The 18,627-nt window shown below is 37.8% G+C and overlaps 1 protein-coding gene across 1 annotated transcript in view; it reads left to right on the forward strand.

The window, feature by feature from the left end:
• Positions 1 to 18,627, forward strand: part of LOC124160663 (cubilin-like) — a 270,327-nt gene that overhangs the window by 216,314 nt on the left and 35,386 nt on the right. Inside the window, exons 60-62 of the mRNA XM_046536589.1 lie at positions 10,833 to 10,995; positions 12,848 to 13,062; positions 16,616 to 16,693. Coding sequence (XP_046392545.1) covers positions 10,833 to 10,995; positions 12,848 to 13,062; positions 16,616 to 16,693 — 456 coding nt within the window. The remainder of the gene's footprint in view (positions 1 to 10,832; positions 10,996 to 12,847; positions 13,063 to 16,615; positions 16,694 to 18,627) is intronic.

Raw genomic sequence — 18,627 nt, forward strand, 5'->3', positions numbered from 1 at the left:
AAGTTTAGAGCTAATTTGTATTTCAATTTGTTAAAGTAGGTAAATAAATATATATAAAAAATATAACTACATAAATACTTCAAGTAAATACTTATATACATTATTAACCCTTTAGTTGCGGGAGCATCAACCTTTTTCTGCCACTGTGTGCAGGACATGAGCGGGGAAGATATTTTTCCCTTGACCCCAGGCATGTGTCTAGCAGGTAGTGGACCCTCATAATCCTGGGCTGCCCACCCTACCCCCTGATGGCAGGCCATGAATACAATTGAGCCCTTTCTTAGAATCATAAATGGAATTTAAATATTTGAATGTGACTTTTTGTTAATGGAATGGATTTTTTTCATCAAATTTGGCCAGCAAGACATAATAAAATCCATTGATTTATAACTATATTCCTTGATATTTCAACTATATTTCTGGCGATTTAAACTTCGTGAAGCATTTTGCACGAAATTGTGGATGTGACAGGTAGAGGCAGTGCTGTAGTTGGAAAAAAAAATTTAGGCGGTACTCACCAAAAATTCCAACAGCTGAACATGTATTATACATCCAGCCGTGAAGGCATTTTAACTGGTACACTTATAACGAGTTTGGATTGTAGGGGGTACGCCATACCAGCCCAACTACAGCACTGGGTAAAGGTAATGCATAATAAAGATTATAATAGGCATTCTTAAAAGAAAATATTGTATATTTATCACCCATAAATCAATCTTTGAATGATAATCTCTTAAACGAATCATACATAGAGCTTTCTGACAGTCTCTGCACCAAAATTGCGTATCTTCTCTCTTCTGATCCCTTTTTTTATTATTACTCACGAAACATATTTTCTGGGGGTTTTTTCTGCCATCAAAATCAGGTATTTTTTCAATAAAATGCCTAGCCTTTAATCTTTCAGGAACGTAAGCACCAGCCTGGAAGTTTTCTTGCAATATTGTGTCGTCGGTTCCTAAAACATTATATTTTTTAGAAGCTGATCCATATCCATTTCACTATCCACAGTGAAAATAAATGAAGAGATTTACAAAATATTGCTCGAGTAGGTACATGATAAGGAGCAAATGAACACCACCGAAACACTGGAAAAAAATGAGCAAAGATCAATAGAGCATGTGGAAAAGGCAAGATATTGGAAGGGAAACCCATTCGGTGGGAAATACGGAACAAGATTATAATAAGTACTCAAAGGAAAGAAATATCCTTGGCAGTTACGCAGGGGCGAAAGACACACCAATGAAAGTATAAGAAAGAGAGACCAGTTCTTTCAAATAAGTTTCCCCGGCTAGTGGACTATGACAAGATCTATAAATTCCTAGGAAATGCAAGGATTCGGATTCGTTGGAATTGTTTTCATTGTGAATGCACTGCGGAGAGAAGGGAGCTGTCTCTCAGAGAAGAGATAATCTGGGTAACAATCCCCGTGGTGAGGGAGCCCAGTCCTCAAAAGACATCTTTGTGCTCTCTGCCATTAGGGTTTGCCGAGTTCAAGCAACTGCGGAAAGGATGGCAATAAAATCCCAGGAAAAAGAAAGTCTGGAAACCTGGAGAGGGATGAGGGCGCAGTCTATTGGGAGAACGTAGCTGATACGTTCATAGCAGTAAAAGGATTAAATAACTCACAGTTTGGATTTTCTCGTTAATCATAAGTTCATGATTATAAATCCAGCAATGATATATCTTTGAAAGCTGTTAGTTGATATCTTTTGCATTTATTTCAAGTTACATGCACTCTTAACAACAGACCCTTAACTGTTAGTTGGAAAGAAAACAAAGGGACAAAATTTGTCGTAATTCTATGAACTCTATATTTATATGCATAAACCATGCCTTAATAGCTCAAAGATTACAATTTATAAAAAAAAATAAGCCAAAGAATAATTAGTTTTTTGCCATTGCAATGTTGCAACACGGAATTTTGTGAATATGCCCCAGATTTAGATTCAGCTACCTTGAAACTAGGGATGAGTCGTATATATCGGATCCAAAGTCACAGAAGACACCGGATCTGGATCCGAAATTTTAAATAATAGCTTCAGTGAATGCAATGCTCCATAAGGGTGGAAAGAGTTCCGATTCTCTCCTCAAATTCGCCGTCGCATCCGATTCTTGTCCTACTCACGAACCGTTTTGTTTAAAAGCTCTTGCAAACGTTACGTAGTAGAATTTCAGCCGTGGAAAATAAAGAAGGCAAAATACGACTGGCACATAGTGTGACTCTTCTGAAGAGATTGAGCAATCATCGGGGGAATCTCAGCGTCGTAGGATAATAACCATGTCAAAAGTAACTACGTCGCAGATTTCAGAAAACCACCCTCGACTGTCCATCAGCCCGTACTTCTGTTGTTGTTTTTTTCGTTTCCGAAATCACAGGGACCATAAATCATTGTCTTCTAAGGAAAATATCAAATCACATGAAAACAATTGAAGCGTGTTTCATCCCTAACTCGTCTCACCAAATGACCTTTTTTGGTCTACCTGTTCCAATTCTCCATATCTAGACGACAAATGCTAGGTGAGTGACTTTCTGGGCCCGAAGATGTCATGATAGCTTCGACAATTAGATGACAGGCACGGGATTTAAAAAAGAATTAGACCAAACGAGACGCATTCCTGACTATATGTCTGTTTATTTCTCAGCTCTAATTGATTGCCACTCAGTTTTCTATCAACAATTCTACAATTAGACTTTACTGATATGCAACATTGTCCAAACAGCACAATTTTCAAAGAAACAAGCACAGTATTAACCCCTCAAACAACTAGAGACGGATTGGAAACGCCAACTACATATATCACGTAGCGTGCCCGGCTTTGCTTTGAAGGCAACAACGTCACTGAAGCAAGATCTGACTTGTTCGTCCTTGACTCCCTCATTTGTAGTCTCGTTGCTTGAAATACGGAGGGAGCGCGCTCCTTCCCCTCCACCTCTCCTTACGCGATTCTGCTGCCCACCCCTTCCTCATGCAGACCGGTCGAGCACCTCGTCACACGTGACTTTAATGCTGTTTTAAATACTATTAATTGTGTTGCTAATTGTGCAGTTGCAATTCAATTTAATGATATACTGATGAAAATGTCTTTCATATTGTGTGTAAACATTTCTATTGCGATAAGGAGAACCAATGTATGCTGTGTGCGAGCACTGTGGCGTAAATTATCGCGAGGAAGTGCTAAATCCACCTCACCATACTGAAGCATTTTTGGGTGAAACACAAGTTGGTATGCGATGAGAAAGTAAAATTCGGGGGAAACATGCGTGAGGAAAATTTGAATTCAGTCGATGGCAGGGGGGGTAGCCAGGAATTTCGTTAAGGGGGCTCCAAAACCAGGGGGGAAGTTTTTAAACGACAGGTTACAAAGGAGAGGGTTTCAAACTAATTTTAACACCCTTCATAATAGAAAAAACTTCATTTTTCAAAGATTCATTTTTTTTGGTCATTTTTCAATTTAGTAAATTCATGATTTTTAAATATTTTGTTTCCTTTTATGAAGGAAAGTAATTGTGTTTTTATATCTTGGGAGGTCCACATCCCTCGGATTTCCCCCTCTCGCTATGTCACTGGTCAGTGGTTTATCCGAAGATTTTTCCTATTTTCATTTCCAAACCCAAGCATAACAGTTCAGGTCCTGAGCATGTGAAGATGTTTTTAAAAAACAACTTGAAAGCCTATAAAATGATTTTTAATTTATAAAAATATTAAATTGTGTATGAAAAGCTAAAAAGCATTCCTTTGATTGTATGTACCCAGAATAAACTTGAATAATTACTTTGTTTAATAGCAGGAATTTGAAAATGCATTTGGATCCGAAAATATCCATTTTAAAGATCCGGCTCCAAAAATCAAGGATCCGATGCAAATCCGGATCCAAAAAAAATCCTGGATCCGTCCATCCCTAGTTATTTTATTCCATTCAATTCTTAAATTTTAATGACAGCAATGCTACAGATAATTCAATATCCCACCTGTTAGAAGGAATAAGAATCGATGGAATCGAGAATCGATTTGAAGGAATCGGAATCGAAAAAAAGTGGAATCGACTCATCCCTACTTAAAACCAATACGAGGTCAACATAATCAAAACCAATCAAATGATATATGGGAAAAAAACTTTATTATATACTCTGCTGATAAAATTATTGATATATGTCAGGTATGAGACAGAAATCATGTGCCAATGTTACTCATCTTTTATAAAATGCTTCAATTCCATCCTCGAGGCCACTGAGCCTTCATGGTAAATGAGGAGGTTGTCTATAGGAATATCTAGAGGAACAGGAATAAAATTATTCCCAAATCTCAAACTGCAGAGTTGAATCTAAACTTCGATGTATACCTTACACTTATCAGATACAACTCCTTCATTTTCATTAATCATGTCATTACTGAAAGCATGAAATTAACTCCTCGTAATGGACGCAGAGAAAATATGAACTGTGGCCGGTGACCTTTTTCATGTACACCCATGTCTCGTATAGCGCAAGGGATGCGTTCCTTGGGGTCTTTGCGCTATACGAATTTGCGTTATACGAGAGCATTTTAACATGGGAAGATAGGGATGCGTTCCTGGTAGCATAGGTCTTGGGTATTGAATTTCCTCTAAAACATCTATTTTCCCATAAAAAGCCTTATGAAACATTATTTATATAAATTTTTATGGTTTAAAACATCTTTAAAGATAGTATGCACGCATTCGAAGACTTTTATTCACGTTAAAAAAAATTCTTACGTGCTTTTGAAATTCGCTCCTGTCGTGCGGGTGGGCTAACATCTGCTTTCTCAGGGGATCGTAATGCGTTGCCGGCAGTTGACGATTTTTCAAACTTGTCTAAAAACAACTATTGCGTCACCCAGGCCCTTTTGTCGCTCATCGAAATGACAGGAAAATGCTACTTTGAATGCCATTTCATAGCTAGCGGAGTTTATGAATGATAAATCATTTTAATTTGAAGTCCTCCGAGTCATTAGCAGCTACGTGAAACAGTCTTTAAATGCCTTGAAACCTGACCCAGGTTTTCCTTCCCTGAAAATGAATGAACGAGATTGCATTCTTTTCCAAAACAATATCGTCTCGTCAACAGTAAAAAGTAGTTGAGGGGGAAAGGAGCCACTTTCAATTACAGCTTGGAGTTCATGAGAAAATGTTGCGGTGACTGCGCTATCAACACTTGCAGATTCACCTGATATCGCCGCACTGAAAATACCTACTTGCCGTTTAAATTCTGGAACCAACCGGAGCTTTCACTAAATGTCTCGGAGCGATTACCTCTCTCGTCTTTTTGTACTGATTCACTATGAACTTTCCGTATGTGTTTACCGCTTGGTTGAAGTTGGTGCGGCTGAGGTCACTGATGTTTTAACTTCGTCTTTATTCAGAATAAGGCATCGTGCGTTTAAACTTCCGCGCAATATCGCTTTGACGCTCTCCATTTTCAAAGCAATTGACCTCTTTCAATTCCTCTTCTAGGTTTGTAGTTTTTCTTGATAAATTCTTGATTTTTCTATACGCATTCCTATTTTTTGCCATATTCTCTTGGTTTTTACTCTTTATGGCTCTATCTAAATCCCTTCCACTGCTGAACTGTATTCCTGAGACGCAGAAGGCCTACGACTGCGGGGAGGGAACGAAGCCATTGTGCTTGAGACACTATAGCGGACCCTTTTATGTGTTGATGCTATTCATGCGCAACTCGGCCACCGCTCCATTTCTCCCCCGTGAATACCGATGACCTTGAAGGCTTTAGCGTAGACCCTCTACCTGGAAGTCAACCGCCCGATAACCTATGATGGAAAAAATACGTCTCAAACGGTATTGCAGAAAAAAAAATCATTTCCACTAGCCCCTCGCATAATTAATGATCTAAATTATTTATTATCATTCTGTTAAGGAGACGGGATAAATTACTTTGGTAGGCCGGCTATCCGGACCCAATGACGAGTAATACTTTTGGCCATTGCACAGCAATGGATTTCGATTAATATATAAACAAAAAAGAAGATTTGAGGCAAGCAATAATATTAATATGCGTAAAATGATAGAAATTCGTGTGTACTTACTTGTACTTACTTGTTAGCGCAAGCTCACGTTTTATCATGAGGGCGTTTAAGATTTTTGATTAGGCTACACTGTGTTGCAATTTTTCCCCGCGAATTTGCGCTATATCGAAATTGCGCTAATCGAAATTGCACTATACGAGACATGGGTGTATCTAGTAATTTGGAAAAATTAATGTCTCAAGAACTTAAGACATCATACCGAGAAACCCTGAATGGCATACATTGGCAAGGTTAAAGAAATTATTTTGGGGAATAATATATAATGGCAATAAGCATTAGAGTATTTCTAGCCAACCATGGTGGTGGCGGGGTTAATCCTATTGTGTACTGCTAATCTTGGGATTAAGGGTTAGAGTCCCACCTGGGTGAGCATTTCATAGCATATGTACGTGGATGTATGTCAAGTTCTGTTAGTCTAGTTACTGGAAAACTTGAAAGTAATTCAGAGGATCCTCTGAAATGCAATACTTTTAGTGCCTATTTAGACATTTTTAAAGACCATTTAGGCTCCCTGTTTCTTCATTTTTAGGGCCTAAATGCCCTCAGCTTAGTCATTATTGATAGCTTTTGGATATTTCATTTCAACTTCATGAATGTGATCGAGTTGTAATCGTTATGGAACAATTTTAACAGAAACATAACTTTTTGCTATGCATGCATACTCGCCCACTGAAGTCACAGGTGCAAAAGAGGAAAATAATATATTTTAAATTATTATGTAATTTATCATACATTACGTAAGGTAAATAAAAGTCTTTTCTAGAAGTTTAAGATAAAAATAAATATTTAGGTGCAACTCTAAGAAAGTAAAGAACAGGCTGTAAATGTCATATGTGATCTAGTTGTTTATCTTCAAGTATCTGTAATGGAAAGTGAGAGAGGTAAAATATTGAAATAACAACTATCTTATATTTGTGTAACTTTTTAAATATTTATACTACAAAGACATATGTAACTTTAATGGCCACTTTGATTAGGAAAAAAAGTTTTTTTTCTGTCCCTTAAAGCCCTGAACCATTTGGTACTGACAGTGCCGGATCTATTGGGGAGGCTTAGAGGGATATAGGAGCCCCCCCCCCCCCCCCCAATTGGGTCGAAAAACATATTATATAAAATTGAAACTAACATTACACAAGAATGCAATACTACACAATGAGATACATTAAATCTGGCTACAAAAAATTTTAGATAAAGTATTCTTTATGGATAACATAAATATTTAGTCAGTATATCAGAAATATTATTTTTTATGAACTTCCAAAGTATCTCCAAAAGAAATATTAAAATATAGAGCCTAGGTATGAGTTCATTTTTAAAATTAACCAATTAAGTTAAAAACTAAATTAAATTATGATTTAATGATTAAAGTAATGTAAATGAAATGAAATTATAAAATATGTATATATGATTAAAATTAACCATTCTTCTTTTTAACAGAAACATCATAGTGAAATTACCAAATGCAAGCAGTTTGAATGACTTAATATATTTAGAAATGCTCTAAAAGTACAGCAGACTCTCGATTATCCGGGCTAATGATGGGGAGAGGGTGCACGGATAATCAAAAAACACGGATAATCCAAACTCCATTTTATTTCTTAAATTTTCCGTAATAAGCACAAAATTATCATAGGTATATTCATTTTCGCAAATAGTCCGTTAATTTAGTTTGTTTTAAGGACTCGTTGACAGCTTTCTTCACCTGAACACGGATTTTTTTTGCTGCAATAACGTCATTATAATCGTAATTACAGTGTTCCATGTAGCGCAGCAAATTTTCTACGCAGGTGAGCGCTTGGCTGTGAGTCATGCGGTCGCTACTCCCCTCCTCTCCGCTCTCGTCACTTTCACTCCCCTCACTCCCCTCCTCACTCGCCACTCCGGTAGAGATCGCGGCGTTAATAATGTCCTCATCCGTCATATGACGGAATCCCGGTTCACTTTCGTCTCTCTCCAACCACTCGTTTAAGTTTTCTACATCAACATTTTCGAACCCTTTCATTATTTTTACTAGTTCCCCCAAGTTGGGATCACTCACATCTGATTCTGAAAATCCCTCGAAATCACCTTCGAGGTCTAGCAAAAGTTTCATCCACGAACGAACTAGTGTGATAGGTTTCACCGAAAGCCAGGCCTGAGATACACCGTGAATTGCATCTAATATTGTCATTTTCTTCCAGAAGTTCATCAAATTTTCATCTTCAATGGATAGGGTTCGCAGAAGACCAACGCGGTAATTTCTTTTCATTGATGCAATGACGCCTTGATCCATTGGCTGTATAATTGATGTGACGTTTGGGGGTAAAAACTTAGTAATTATTAATCCGTCGTCTGACGTTAAAATTTTCTCATTCGGATGGGAAGGGGCATTGTCTAAGAGTAGCACTGCTTTCGGAGGCAATCCCTTGTCTTTTAAAAACAAACGAACTTGGGGAACAAATTTTGAGTGGAACCAATGCTCAAATATCTCTCGGTCCATCCACGCTCCCTTTTGATTGTAGTAATCAACGGGAAGCTGACTTCCTTCAGTGCCCTTAAAGGATCGAGGCCTTTTCGATTTTCCAATGACTAACAATCTAAGTGTATGGCTCCCAGAAGCATTCCCACAGCACATCACTGTCAATCGTTCTTTGGAGGATTTGTGGCCGGGTGCATGCTTCTCTTGCACGAACGCTAGCGTTTTAGACGGCAGACATTTCCAGTATAGCCCCGTCTCGTCAGCATTGTAAATTTGGCTGGAGTCATACCGTTCTTCAGTCACAAACTGCTGAAATTCTTCCCGAAACGCTACTGCAGCCTCATTGTTAGCACTCAGTCGTTCTCCTTGAATACTTATTTCACGTATGCCGTGTCTATTTTTAAATCTTGTTAGCCACCCAGATGATGCGTTGAACTCGCCTTCGAAGCCCAGTTGCTTGTAGAAAAACTTTGCTTTATCTGTGAAAACTGGACCAGAAAGAGCTTCCTTCCTTCCGCTCTCCTCTGGGTAAACCATTGAAGCATTGCGGCGTCCAACTCCTCGTATGATGCACTTTTCATTGTCTTGCGATTTGATGGTCCTGCGCCACTGTCGCAGTTCCTAGCGTATTCCATTAGCTTGGTCTTATTTTTTTTAATATCACGCACTGTTTGACATCCAATACCATAATCTCTGGAAATCTTTATCACCGATTCCCCCTTCTCTAGTTTATTAATCACTTCCAGTTTCTGTTTTACAGTCAACACAATTTTCTTGCGTTTATCCGCCATGCTACTTCCTCCAGGTGGATGAATTGTTCACCGGACAACCTAATTAACGATGGCACATGCAACAGAGAACCACGAAGCATAAACCGCGACTGCGGGAGACCCACAACACTCAAGCCTTAATCGATATGTTGCTGCCGGCAGTTACTCACACGTGTCAGCAAAAAGTAATCACTAAGTTACGAAGTTTAGGACGACTTCATCCCTCCATTCTTCATCAGGCCTCAACCTACCCCTTTTACCCCTTCCACCTTTCTAAGACCATCCAACAGGCCCAAGTCACCCCAGATTATGTTTCGCGCAGGGATCATATGTTACGAAGGTGATACATTATTGGCCTCAAAATAAAATATCATATTACTTTAAGTTCCCAGAAAGGTTCGCTAGCCTTGAGCAAAAGCTTCAAGTTACCTGAGGGCAATAGGAAATGTATCTTTTGAAGTCTTTCCCCTCCTCTCCAGTAGAATTCTATTCACGCAACCTGACTTCCTTGACCCCAAGATATGAACCAAGCTGCCAGCATGAGTCACCCACTGTGTTCTTCGCTGACAGTAAGCAACTTTCCATAATTACGGTTTTGACTCCATATGACTTCGATAATAGTAGCGTGCACCAAGTATAAGAAAGAATGAGTCCATACACAACGCATTTCTGACTTTTTAAAAATTTGTTAAGCATGGCACCATAACTTTCATTTATCGATTTATCCAAGAATCACCAGTTCCTGTATTTGGCTGCACGAAAAAATCGCTAAGATGTTTTCGCTACAAATGCATCTTTATTTTTTGCTTTCTTGATTTCTTATGAGCGTCATAATTATTTTCACTTCCTGCACGAGTCATTTATTCAAGGAACACCTTCCTCTCTTTAACTCGAAGGGAGGAGTCAAGAGACGAACGTTTGTATAACCTCGTAGCAGTCGTAAGAAAACGCGCTCCTTCCCCTCCAAGCCCCCTCCTCCTCCAAGCCCCCTCCTCCACCCCCCTCTCCTCGTGCTTCCGCTGCCCAGCCTAGCCCCTTCCCTGCGGCCGGTCGTATTCTACCCCCATGTCGTCGCTTGTGACGCGTTCCGACTGTGCGTGTTCTTGTTATTCTAATTGTTCATTATATTAGTAAATCCATCCATTTCTGATGATTTCAAAACTTGCATTTGACTTTTAACGTAAGCTAGAATTCTTTCGTTCAATTTATTTTCGCAAAAACTGTAGCGAGAAGAAATTAGAGTTAAGGCTAAATAGTCGTCCCGGAACTGGACATTTTTCTCTTTAGACGAATTTATATTCACTACTCCTCACCACGGATGACACAATGAGCACCCATTTAATGTGAAACGGCTTTAAGTTTATCCTACTAAATACGGAACTCCGGCGATTTTTTTTTTTTAAAGATCGCGAAAAATTTCAACGAAGAGTGAAAAATCATGCACGGATAATCCGCACCCGGATAATCGGGAGTCTGCTGTATTGAAAATTTAACCTTCAATGTAGTAGTGATGCTTGGATTTTTTTTCTTCCATCACTCTAGATAAGAGATGGTGCTGGCCCATTTTCTGATCTCATAGGCAAATACTGTGGTTCTACTGTCCCACCAACAGTTACTTCATCATCAAATCAGATGTGGATTCGTTTTGTAACTGATGGCTTTGGAAACGGCCAAGGATTCCAGTTAGATATAAGAAGTGTGGCATGTGAGTAAAACATCATATATTACAATAAAATGAAAAAAGCTCTTTGTATTCAATGATCAGGAATGAACTCATGTAAAGATTAATGTCACTAGAAGCAATATAAGGATTTTTTAGCTCTTTATGTGATAAACTTAGCTTTCTGGTAGACTTCTTGCAATCCTTCACCATGCAGTTCTCTTGTGTGTGGAAAGAAGCCATTGAGAACTACCACTGTAAAAGAAAAAATTGCTTTTGGCTAAGGGTTGGGTGAGCCACCAATCTAAAATGCCCTCCTTCAGAATCATATTTCATACATATAAGTTCCTTTCTCCCCAATGGAATGAATAATTTTCGTTTTGGACTTACTTACTGAAGAACTGTGAGTGAAGCAAATATAAAAAATCAAGAATAAATTTTTTATTTGTTATTGAAAATTACGTGAGACTTGCTTGCTTATTCATTCATCCATCGAAAGTGTATATGCACAGAGTTATACAGTGGAACCGCTTTATAGCGAATACGGGCTATTGCGAGACCCCTCCATTACGAGTGATAGCTGGTGCACTGTCAATTGACCCTATGATTAGCATGTGAAAAATATTTGTTAATATGAGGCCCTTTTGGTATTGGCACTTGCCATAGCGAGAGTTTTCATCACAGGAAAACCATCACCAAGAGTCCCTTATCTCTGCAATTTCCAGCAATCTCTTAGAAATGAAGTTAACATGGAGTGCTTAGTCTCAAATTCATATGGATAACTGTCGTTCGAAAAATATGTATTTCATTTTGGTGAAAATATTGTGGGATTAACATTCGTGCATGTTATATCTTCTTAAGTTCCTCGGGTGGCAGAAAGCAGTCGACAGCATACCCACACATCTGTGAGTTGCATGAATAGAGAGTATTAGAAGGTGGACGCAATGGCCAAAAACACAAAACACGTTCAAGAGAGAAATTGAAAGTTATAGAGCAATGTGAGAGTGGCGTAATTAAGTTATCTTCCTCTTCGCTCTTCACTATTTAAAAAAAACATAGAGAAGGTTAGGTCTGCTGTGTTGTGGCAGGGTTAACCATCACAGCAAAAGAGTCTGAGAAATACAGAATATGAAGAGTTAGAAGGAGCTTTGTGTTGGGTGGTTTTGCCAACATAAATCTGTGGGAATGATGACGCAGGCATAACACTCAAAATAGAACTTTTGAAACAACGGCAGTTTTAAGGACATCATTATGCATGCTTACAGTAGATAATGAAGATATTACATTGGATGATAGAAAAAGTGTTCTGAGGTAATGTCAACCACCTTCTACCATTTTTGTGTGTAGAAACAAATGCAATATGTCCGTTATTTCACGTAACTTCCACGAAACATACTGGAACGATAAAAATACACAGATGGAAGCATCGGAGGTATTAAATAACGGCGATACAGTTTTATTAGTAAGTGTTAGAATTTTCAGCGGAAAATACCAATAAAAATAGATAGATCACGTAAATGCACTTAGTACGTAGAAAAAAGGCTTGGTCGGTTGGGCATTGGGATTATGATTGACAAAGCAATGCTTTGCATGATTTTGATTCAGTACTGCATTAATAAATTAAATGGCTAGTTTGTCATTAAGGTAAGGAAATGTAGTGATGCAATGAACATTGCCATTCTTCTGGATTTGTACTTAAGTTTCTCAGATAGAATTATCTTTGTCGCCACACCAATCCTGATCCTATATGTGTTGACAATAGGTTTATTGGCTTTTATTTGCTCCACCTCTGGTAAAGCAACAATTCGTTTTAGCAAGTGTTTATTTGGGCACTGTGGGGTCTTGTTTTATTGAGGTTGTACTATACTTAAAATGCTGTTATCCACTTTATTTACAGCACCTTGTGGACCAGAACAGGTTTTTAGGGTAACAAATAGAACACAGGTGTTGAAATCTCCGAATTATCCCAACAATTACCCTAATAATCTGCGTTGCCATTGGCTTCTTATTTCTGAAGAGCAAATGTTTCGATTTGACATTCATTTCAAGGATATGGACATAGAAGACTCTGAAAATTGTGACGATGACCGGTTGGAAATATTTGACTCTGATGTAAGTATCAATGTTTGCTCTTTGGGTTAAAGTATTTCTTTTTTTAAGTTAGTAGTATGTGTGTTTTTTATGATCACTTGAAGGCTTTTCTTTAGTGGGAAGTGGAATTTGGAGAACTAGGTTAAGTCTGGGGGTCTAATCTTTTTCTGCAACTATCATGGCCTCAGAGGGAGATAGCCAGCATCTCTTGACCTCTATGTACATTTTGCCATACATAGGGTCACTGGCATAAGCGGAAGCTTCGTAAACCTGAATGTGTATGATTGCTAACCTATGCGGTAATTTGTTCCTTAGAACAAATCTGCTAGGTGAGTGAGTGAGCTGCACGATTGTTTTGTTTCATAGTATTTTAGCTAATTTTCGTGTATAAACCCACTGTCAGCCTTGTAACTTCCCACCCCCCACCTTTGCCCAGCAAAGAGTATGGCCTTGGGGAATTTATTTTCTTTCAACTGTTTAACGGCCATAGATTGTTCAATCACCTATAGAATTATTTTATTTTCTTGCCGACAACAAATGTTTCAAGTTTACTTGAACGTCAGCTCTAGCATTGCAGAAGACAATGAGCAGCTGAAAAAAAACTATTGATTAATTTTAGAAGATAATTCATTGTTATCTACGATCTTTGAATGTATATTTCATATCACAAATGCACAGTTATTGCCATGTCCTTGGCCTTAAATTCCAGAGGAACCAGATATTTCGTTGCACTCAGGCATGCATAGGCCAGTCAAGGTCAAACAAGGAAGATTAGAAGTGAAGGCAGTGGGGAAAGTGGAAGTAGAGATAGCATGAGTCTCAGCCATACACTTGCCTGCGTAGACTGTTAGCCATAAGCCTTGGTTTCCTAAAACCACTTCTGCACGATCATGCATCATTTGCCTTCATGGAAGCTCTGTGTTCCTGTTTTCTAAGCATTGCTATACCGAATCACGCTCATTGATCCGCATCCCTCAGCAGTTGCATACCAGGCAACTTCTACAAGATGCAGCTACGTGGTGTGGTGCCTGAGAGCGCAGTTCACGACGTCGCTCAGTGGTTTTGAAGCATTTGTGCAAACCACTTCTAAATCTGTGATCTCGCAGCCACAGATGCATGATTTTCGGAAACCAGGTATCATATGGAGCAGTATGTATACGGGAGCAACTACATCATCGTCGCTAAAAAGATCGAGGTCCAGAAAAGTAAGCCCTTAATGAGTATAGATGGGAGTCAGAAATGACAGACAATGTGCTAAAATAACAATGGATTGTTTAAGTAAATTATTAAAATTACAAGAAATTAAAGTGAAAGTTTGGATTATTCAAGTTTTCCGATTATTGGTGCTGCTCCTCTCCATCATTAGCAAGGCCGTAGCCAGAAAATATTTTTTTGGGGGGGGGGGGTTACAAATTAATTAACTCCTTGTGTGTCGATGTCAGTTCTGCGGTGGATTGACATCTAAGCCAAACCGTTTAGTCTTCCTTGGCCTGTAGAGTTTTAAAAATAAGTGTTGAGGCGTTTTAGAAAAGAGAAAGTCCTCTCAGGAGTACATGTGGAAACAGGCAGTGTTGTCAAGATCTTAAGAAGTTTGTGAATATTTGGGAATAACCCCTCATTGCGTTCTCCGAGAGCTTCAATAACACATGACGGGGTCAGGCGATCTATTTCAGACTCTTACTGCCATTTCATCCGCCACATGTCTAATTTAGCATTTACAAAGCCCCATTCCAAGTATTTTTTTATAGAGCTCAAAGTTACGATAGTTATTTTGTTCTTTGCGACACACAGATGGTATTCAAATATTGAGAGATGATAATGTGTCTTTGTGATTTTGAAATCTCGATGTAAGGTGATCAATGAAGTCATCCAAAAATGGAATCATTATAGTAATTCTAAAAAAAGTCTTAGGGTCTTTTGTGTTGTAGTTTTCCCTATGCTCTTGACGGGATGTTATTCGCGGAATTTTCATTTCCTCGTTCACAGTTCTGAGAAAGTTCTCCATGTTCTTGAAAAGTTTAGCAAATTTTGTATCAAAATTTTGACAAATATCTTCTATAGTCTTAATAACTAAGTCCAAACTTGAACAGATTTATTTGTTAGTGTCATTAATTTGTCATGCGTTTTTTGATGCATGAGATTCAATCCAATAACTTAATAGTGCTATTCAAATCTGCTACGGAAACAGGATCAGTCCACGACTTTGGATAAGTGGATAATTTTTCAGCAAATTCCCCTAATGATAAAGAAATAAAGCCTAAAAATTAACCCACAAAGAAAGAGTAATATACATAGTTTTCCCCTCCCTTGAAAAGAATTGGGACTTCAGGCATCAGATGTAATTTTAGGCATTTTTGAATAATTTCTCATTTAGTAATAATAATCATTACAACATTTATTCAAAGGGCTTTCCCCCTTTTTCCAGCTTGCAGAAAAATATTACAAAATTATACATTACAGAGTTTAATTAAATTGATAATATTATCATTAACTTGAGGTTTAGAAGATAGATAAATACATAGGTATACTGAGGACTTTGTATTTATTTTTGAAAACATATAATTAAAAAAATATGTGTGATGGTATCACATAGTTGCATTATTTAGTGCATTATATTTCTTAAAACTAGTAGAGGAAGAATTAAAAAAAATCAAAGTTATCACAATATAAGTTATTATCAGTCATTGCTCTGAAAATAATTTTTAAGAATCAGAGTTGATGGTGTGAAACTTAATCACAATATGGGAAATACCATGGCATAACCTAAATAGATAAAAGTTTTCACAAAATATTGCTGCTATAAGCCAGGATTTATAAGAGCCAAGGATCTCTTTGCATGGCTCACCAGCATCTTAAATTTGTTTATATTTTATAGTGGTTACTGATAGTGATAAGATATGTTGTGATTTCTTCTGACTTTTTTTTAGAATGGATGAGCAATTATTCCAATCAGAGCAATTGTGACAATAAATTTGTAATACAATCCAATTTACAAAGGTTTTTCCAATCGGAGTATGTTGTATTACAGTTGCAATACACCATTAAATGTCCTGTAAAACAATTGTATTATGATTTTAACACGAAGCTGAATTACCAATGCATTACAAATTATATTTCTTTTGTAATACAAATGTATCCTTGCTGCAAATACATACAGGACTCATCAGTGCTACCTCCAGAGCCATAGTTATCAGTCACCCATTAATAGGCAACTGTTAACCATGGACTTGGAATTAGCAACATTGCTATTAATTTTTCCATTTAGTGCCACAAGCTAAATAGCAGGGTTATTGCCTCTTGATTCTGATATCTTGGCTTGGTATTTTTGTCCTGTATTACAACTGCATTACAATTGATTTGTTCAGAGATTTTGGAATGTAACGGTAATACAATGATTTTACAAATATTAGTAAAATTTGTGAAGGCCCAAGAGATTATAATTTGTGCACAAGCAATTGTGCTGTCTGGGATAATGTTTTCCATGTAATTCATGTGGTGGAACTTTATTTCTATCTTATCATACTTCTATTTCTTAAGCTTATAGGAATAATACATTAATTCTATTTTTTTGCAGTTTGCTGGAACAAATGCTGAGGGATATGGAGAAAATTTTATTCACCGAGGCAAAATTGAGTATAGTTTTTCTTATGCTGTAAGTTGAAATTCCAATAATTATCAGTAAGAATATAAAATCCTATGAAAATAGGAAATATTTAATTCAAATGATTTTGCCTATTACCCAATATAAATTTGATAATTTTGCTCTGACATTTATATCATATTGCCATTTTCAATAATGATCCAGAAGAACTGCCTACAAAATTGTGCCGAAGATATATAAACAAATAGTTTATAGAAATAGTTAATTATAAGACTGTATAATTGATACATACATGCATTTCAGCTGGTATAAACTTAAGGCTGTTTTACACGGGGCACAGAATTGTGCAGGTTAGAGCTGCATTAATTTCTAAAATGGTGTGGAATTGCACAAATGCAGGAACGAAATTAGATCAGGGGCCATTTACCATCTCGCATCCACGCATTCTCGCATGTGTTCTAGCAATTCATCGCTTTACACGACGTAATTTTGATTGTGCCTTCGCATGTACGTCAGATTGCTCAATTCCGTGTACCGAGTAAAACGGCCTTTAGAGACTCCTCTCTTGAGGACATTTATGTATTTTAAAAAGGGTAGTTTCTTTCATCAAAAATATCAAAATTCAGTAATTGCAGCATTAAGTTCATCATGCTCAAGAGACAAATTGTGGAAATCCCGCTTTACAAGGTTGAGGTCAAAGATAAAATTTTCCTTCATTTGAAAAAAACTCACCATGGTGGCTTAGTTCTGAGGTCATATGTTCATATTTTACGTTATTAGAGGTACAAAATTTTCATCAACTGAATTTTTTAGAACATATTGGAAGTACTATGCTTTGAAAAACGTATAGTAATTATAACTTATTTAAAATATCTAGGAGGGAAAACTTTTCTTCGGTGCTGCTATAAAGGTACGAGAACAGGAGCTCCCTTGAGGCTGTTTCATTTTTACGTGTTTCATGAGCTCTTGCAATCCCTATCAACTTATTTCAGATAACATAAGATTGATTTATGATCTGTTTTATAGTATTGAAAGAATTTGTTTTTGCTGAAAAAAATGTAAATAGGCATAAAGTAGAAGATCTTTAATGCAGAAATCTATGCTATGAAAGTATATATTTGAAGGGGTTTGGATAATTTGGTACTCAACCTCACTTAAATAAATTACACGAAGGTTTGCAACAATGTTTATTGGGATGCCAAGCTATACAGATATGTCTCTCAATATACTATGATCTCCTGGGAGAAAGTCCTTCTCGGTTGCTTTCCTGGAGCTGGGAGGTGAAATAGGTGGTGTTGGGGGTGAGGCCACTGGTGGGGAGAGGAACTCACCTAGAAGGCATAGTAGCTCGCCGTATACAAGCTCTGCTGGGGTGGCTTTAATATCCTCCTTTAGTGCAGATCGGAAACCCATGAGGATTGCAGGCAGTAGATCCACCCTTTGCTGCGTGTTGTGGCAGGGATGGCAGATTTTAATTGGCAGTGAAAGTGCTCCACCATCATATTTGCTGCTGAATGGTATGCTGAGGTCCACAAGTGGACTGTGCCGTTTATATTGGAGAGCTGGCAGAAAAGGGGACTCTCAAATTGCCTACCTTGGTCCATGGTGGTTCGCTGAAGGCATGCCATAGTGTGATATCCAATTTCAAAAGAAGACATGTGCCATGGCTTGGGTGGAGATGTCCACCCCAGGAATGGCCTCAGGCACACTGTGGAAAAAAAAAAAAAAAAAAAGTATTGCATGCTGCTAAAGACCTCTTGGGTCCCAGAAATGCCTGGACGCAAGACGGAAAAATCGTGATGCTACGGAGAAATGGTAGTAGGTATTATGCTTCCACCATGAAAGACATTGACCATATCAGGGCTGGCTAGCTATTCATATTCCCCAAAATCCAGAGACGGAGTGATATTATGAGTTGACGTAGCCTTCAACAGTCAAAGGCGTAGAGTAAGAGTGACGTGCTGCTTCATTGCTGTCGTGTATTG

This window comes from Ischnura elegans, chromosome 1, assembly GCF_921293095.1.
Source record: "Ischnura elegans chromosome 1, ioIscEleg1.1, whole genome shotgun sequence".
NCBI classification, from domain to species: Eukaryota; Metazoa; Arthropoda; class Insecta; order Odonata; family Coenagrionidae; genus Ischnura; species Ischnura elegans.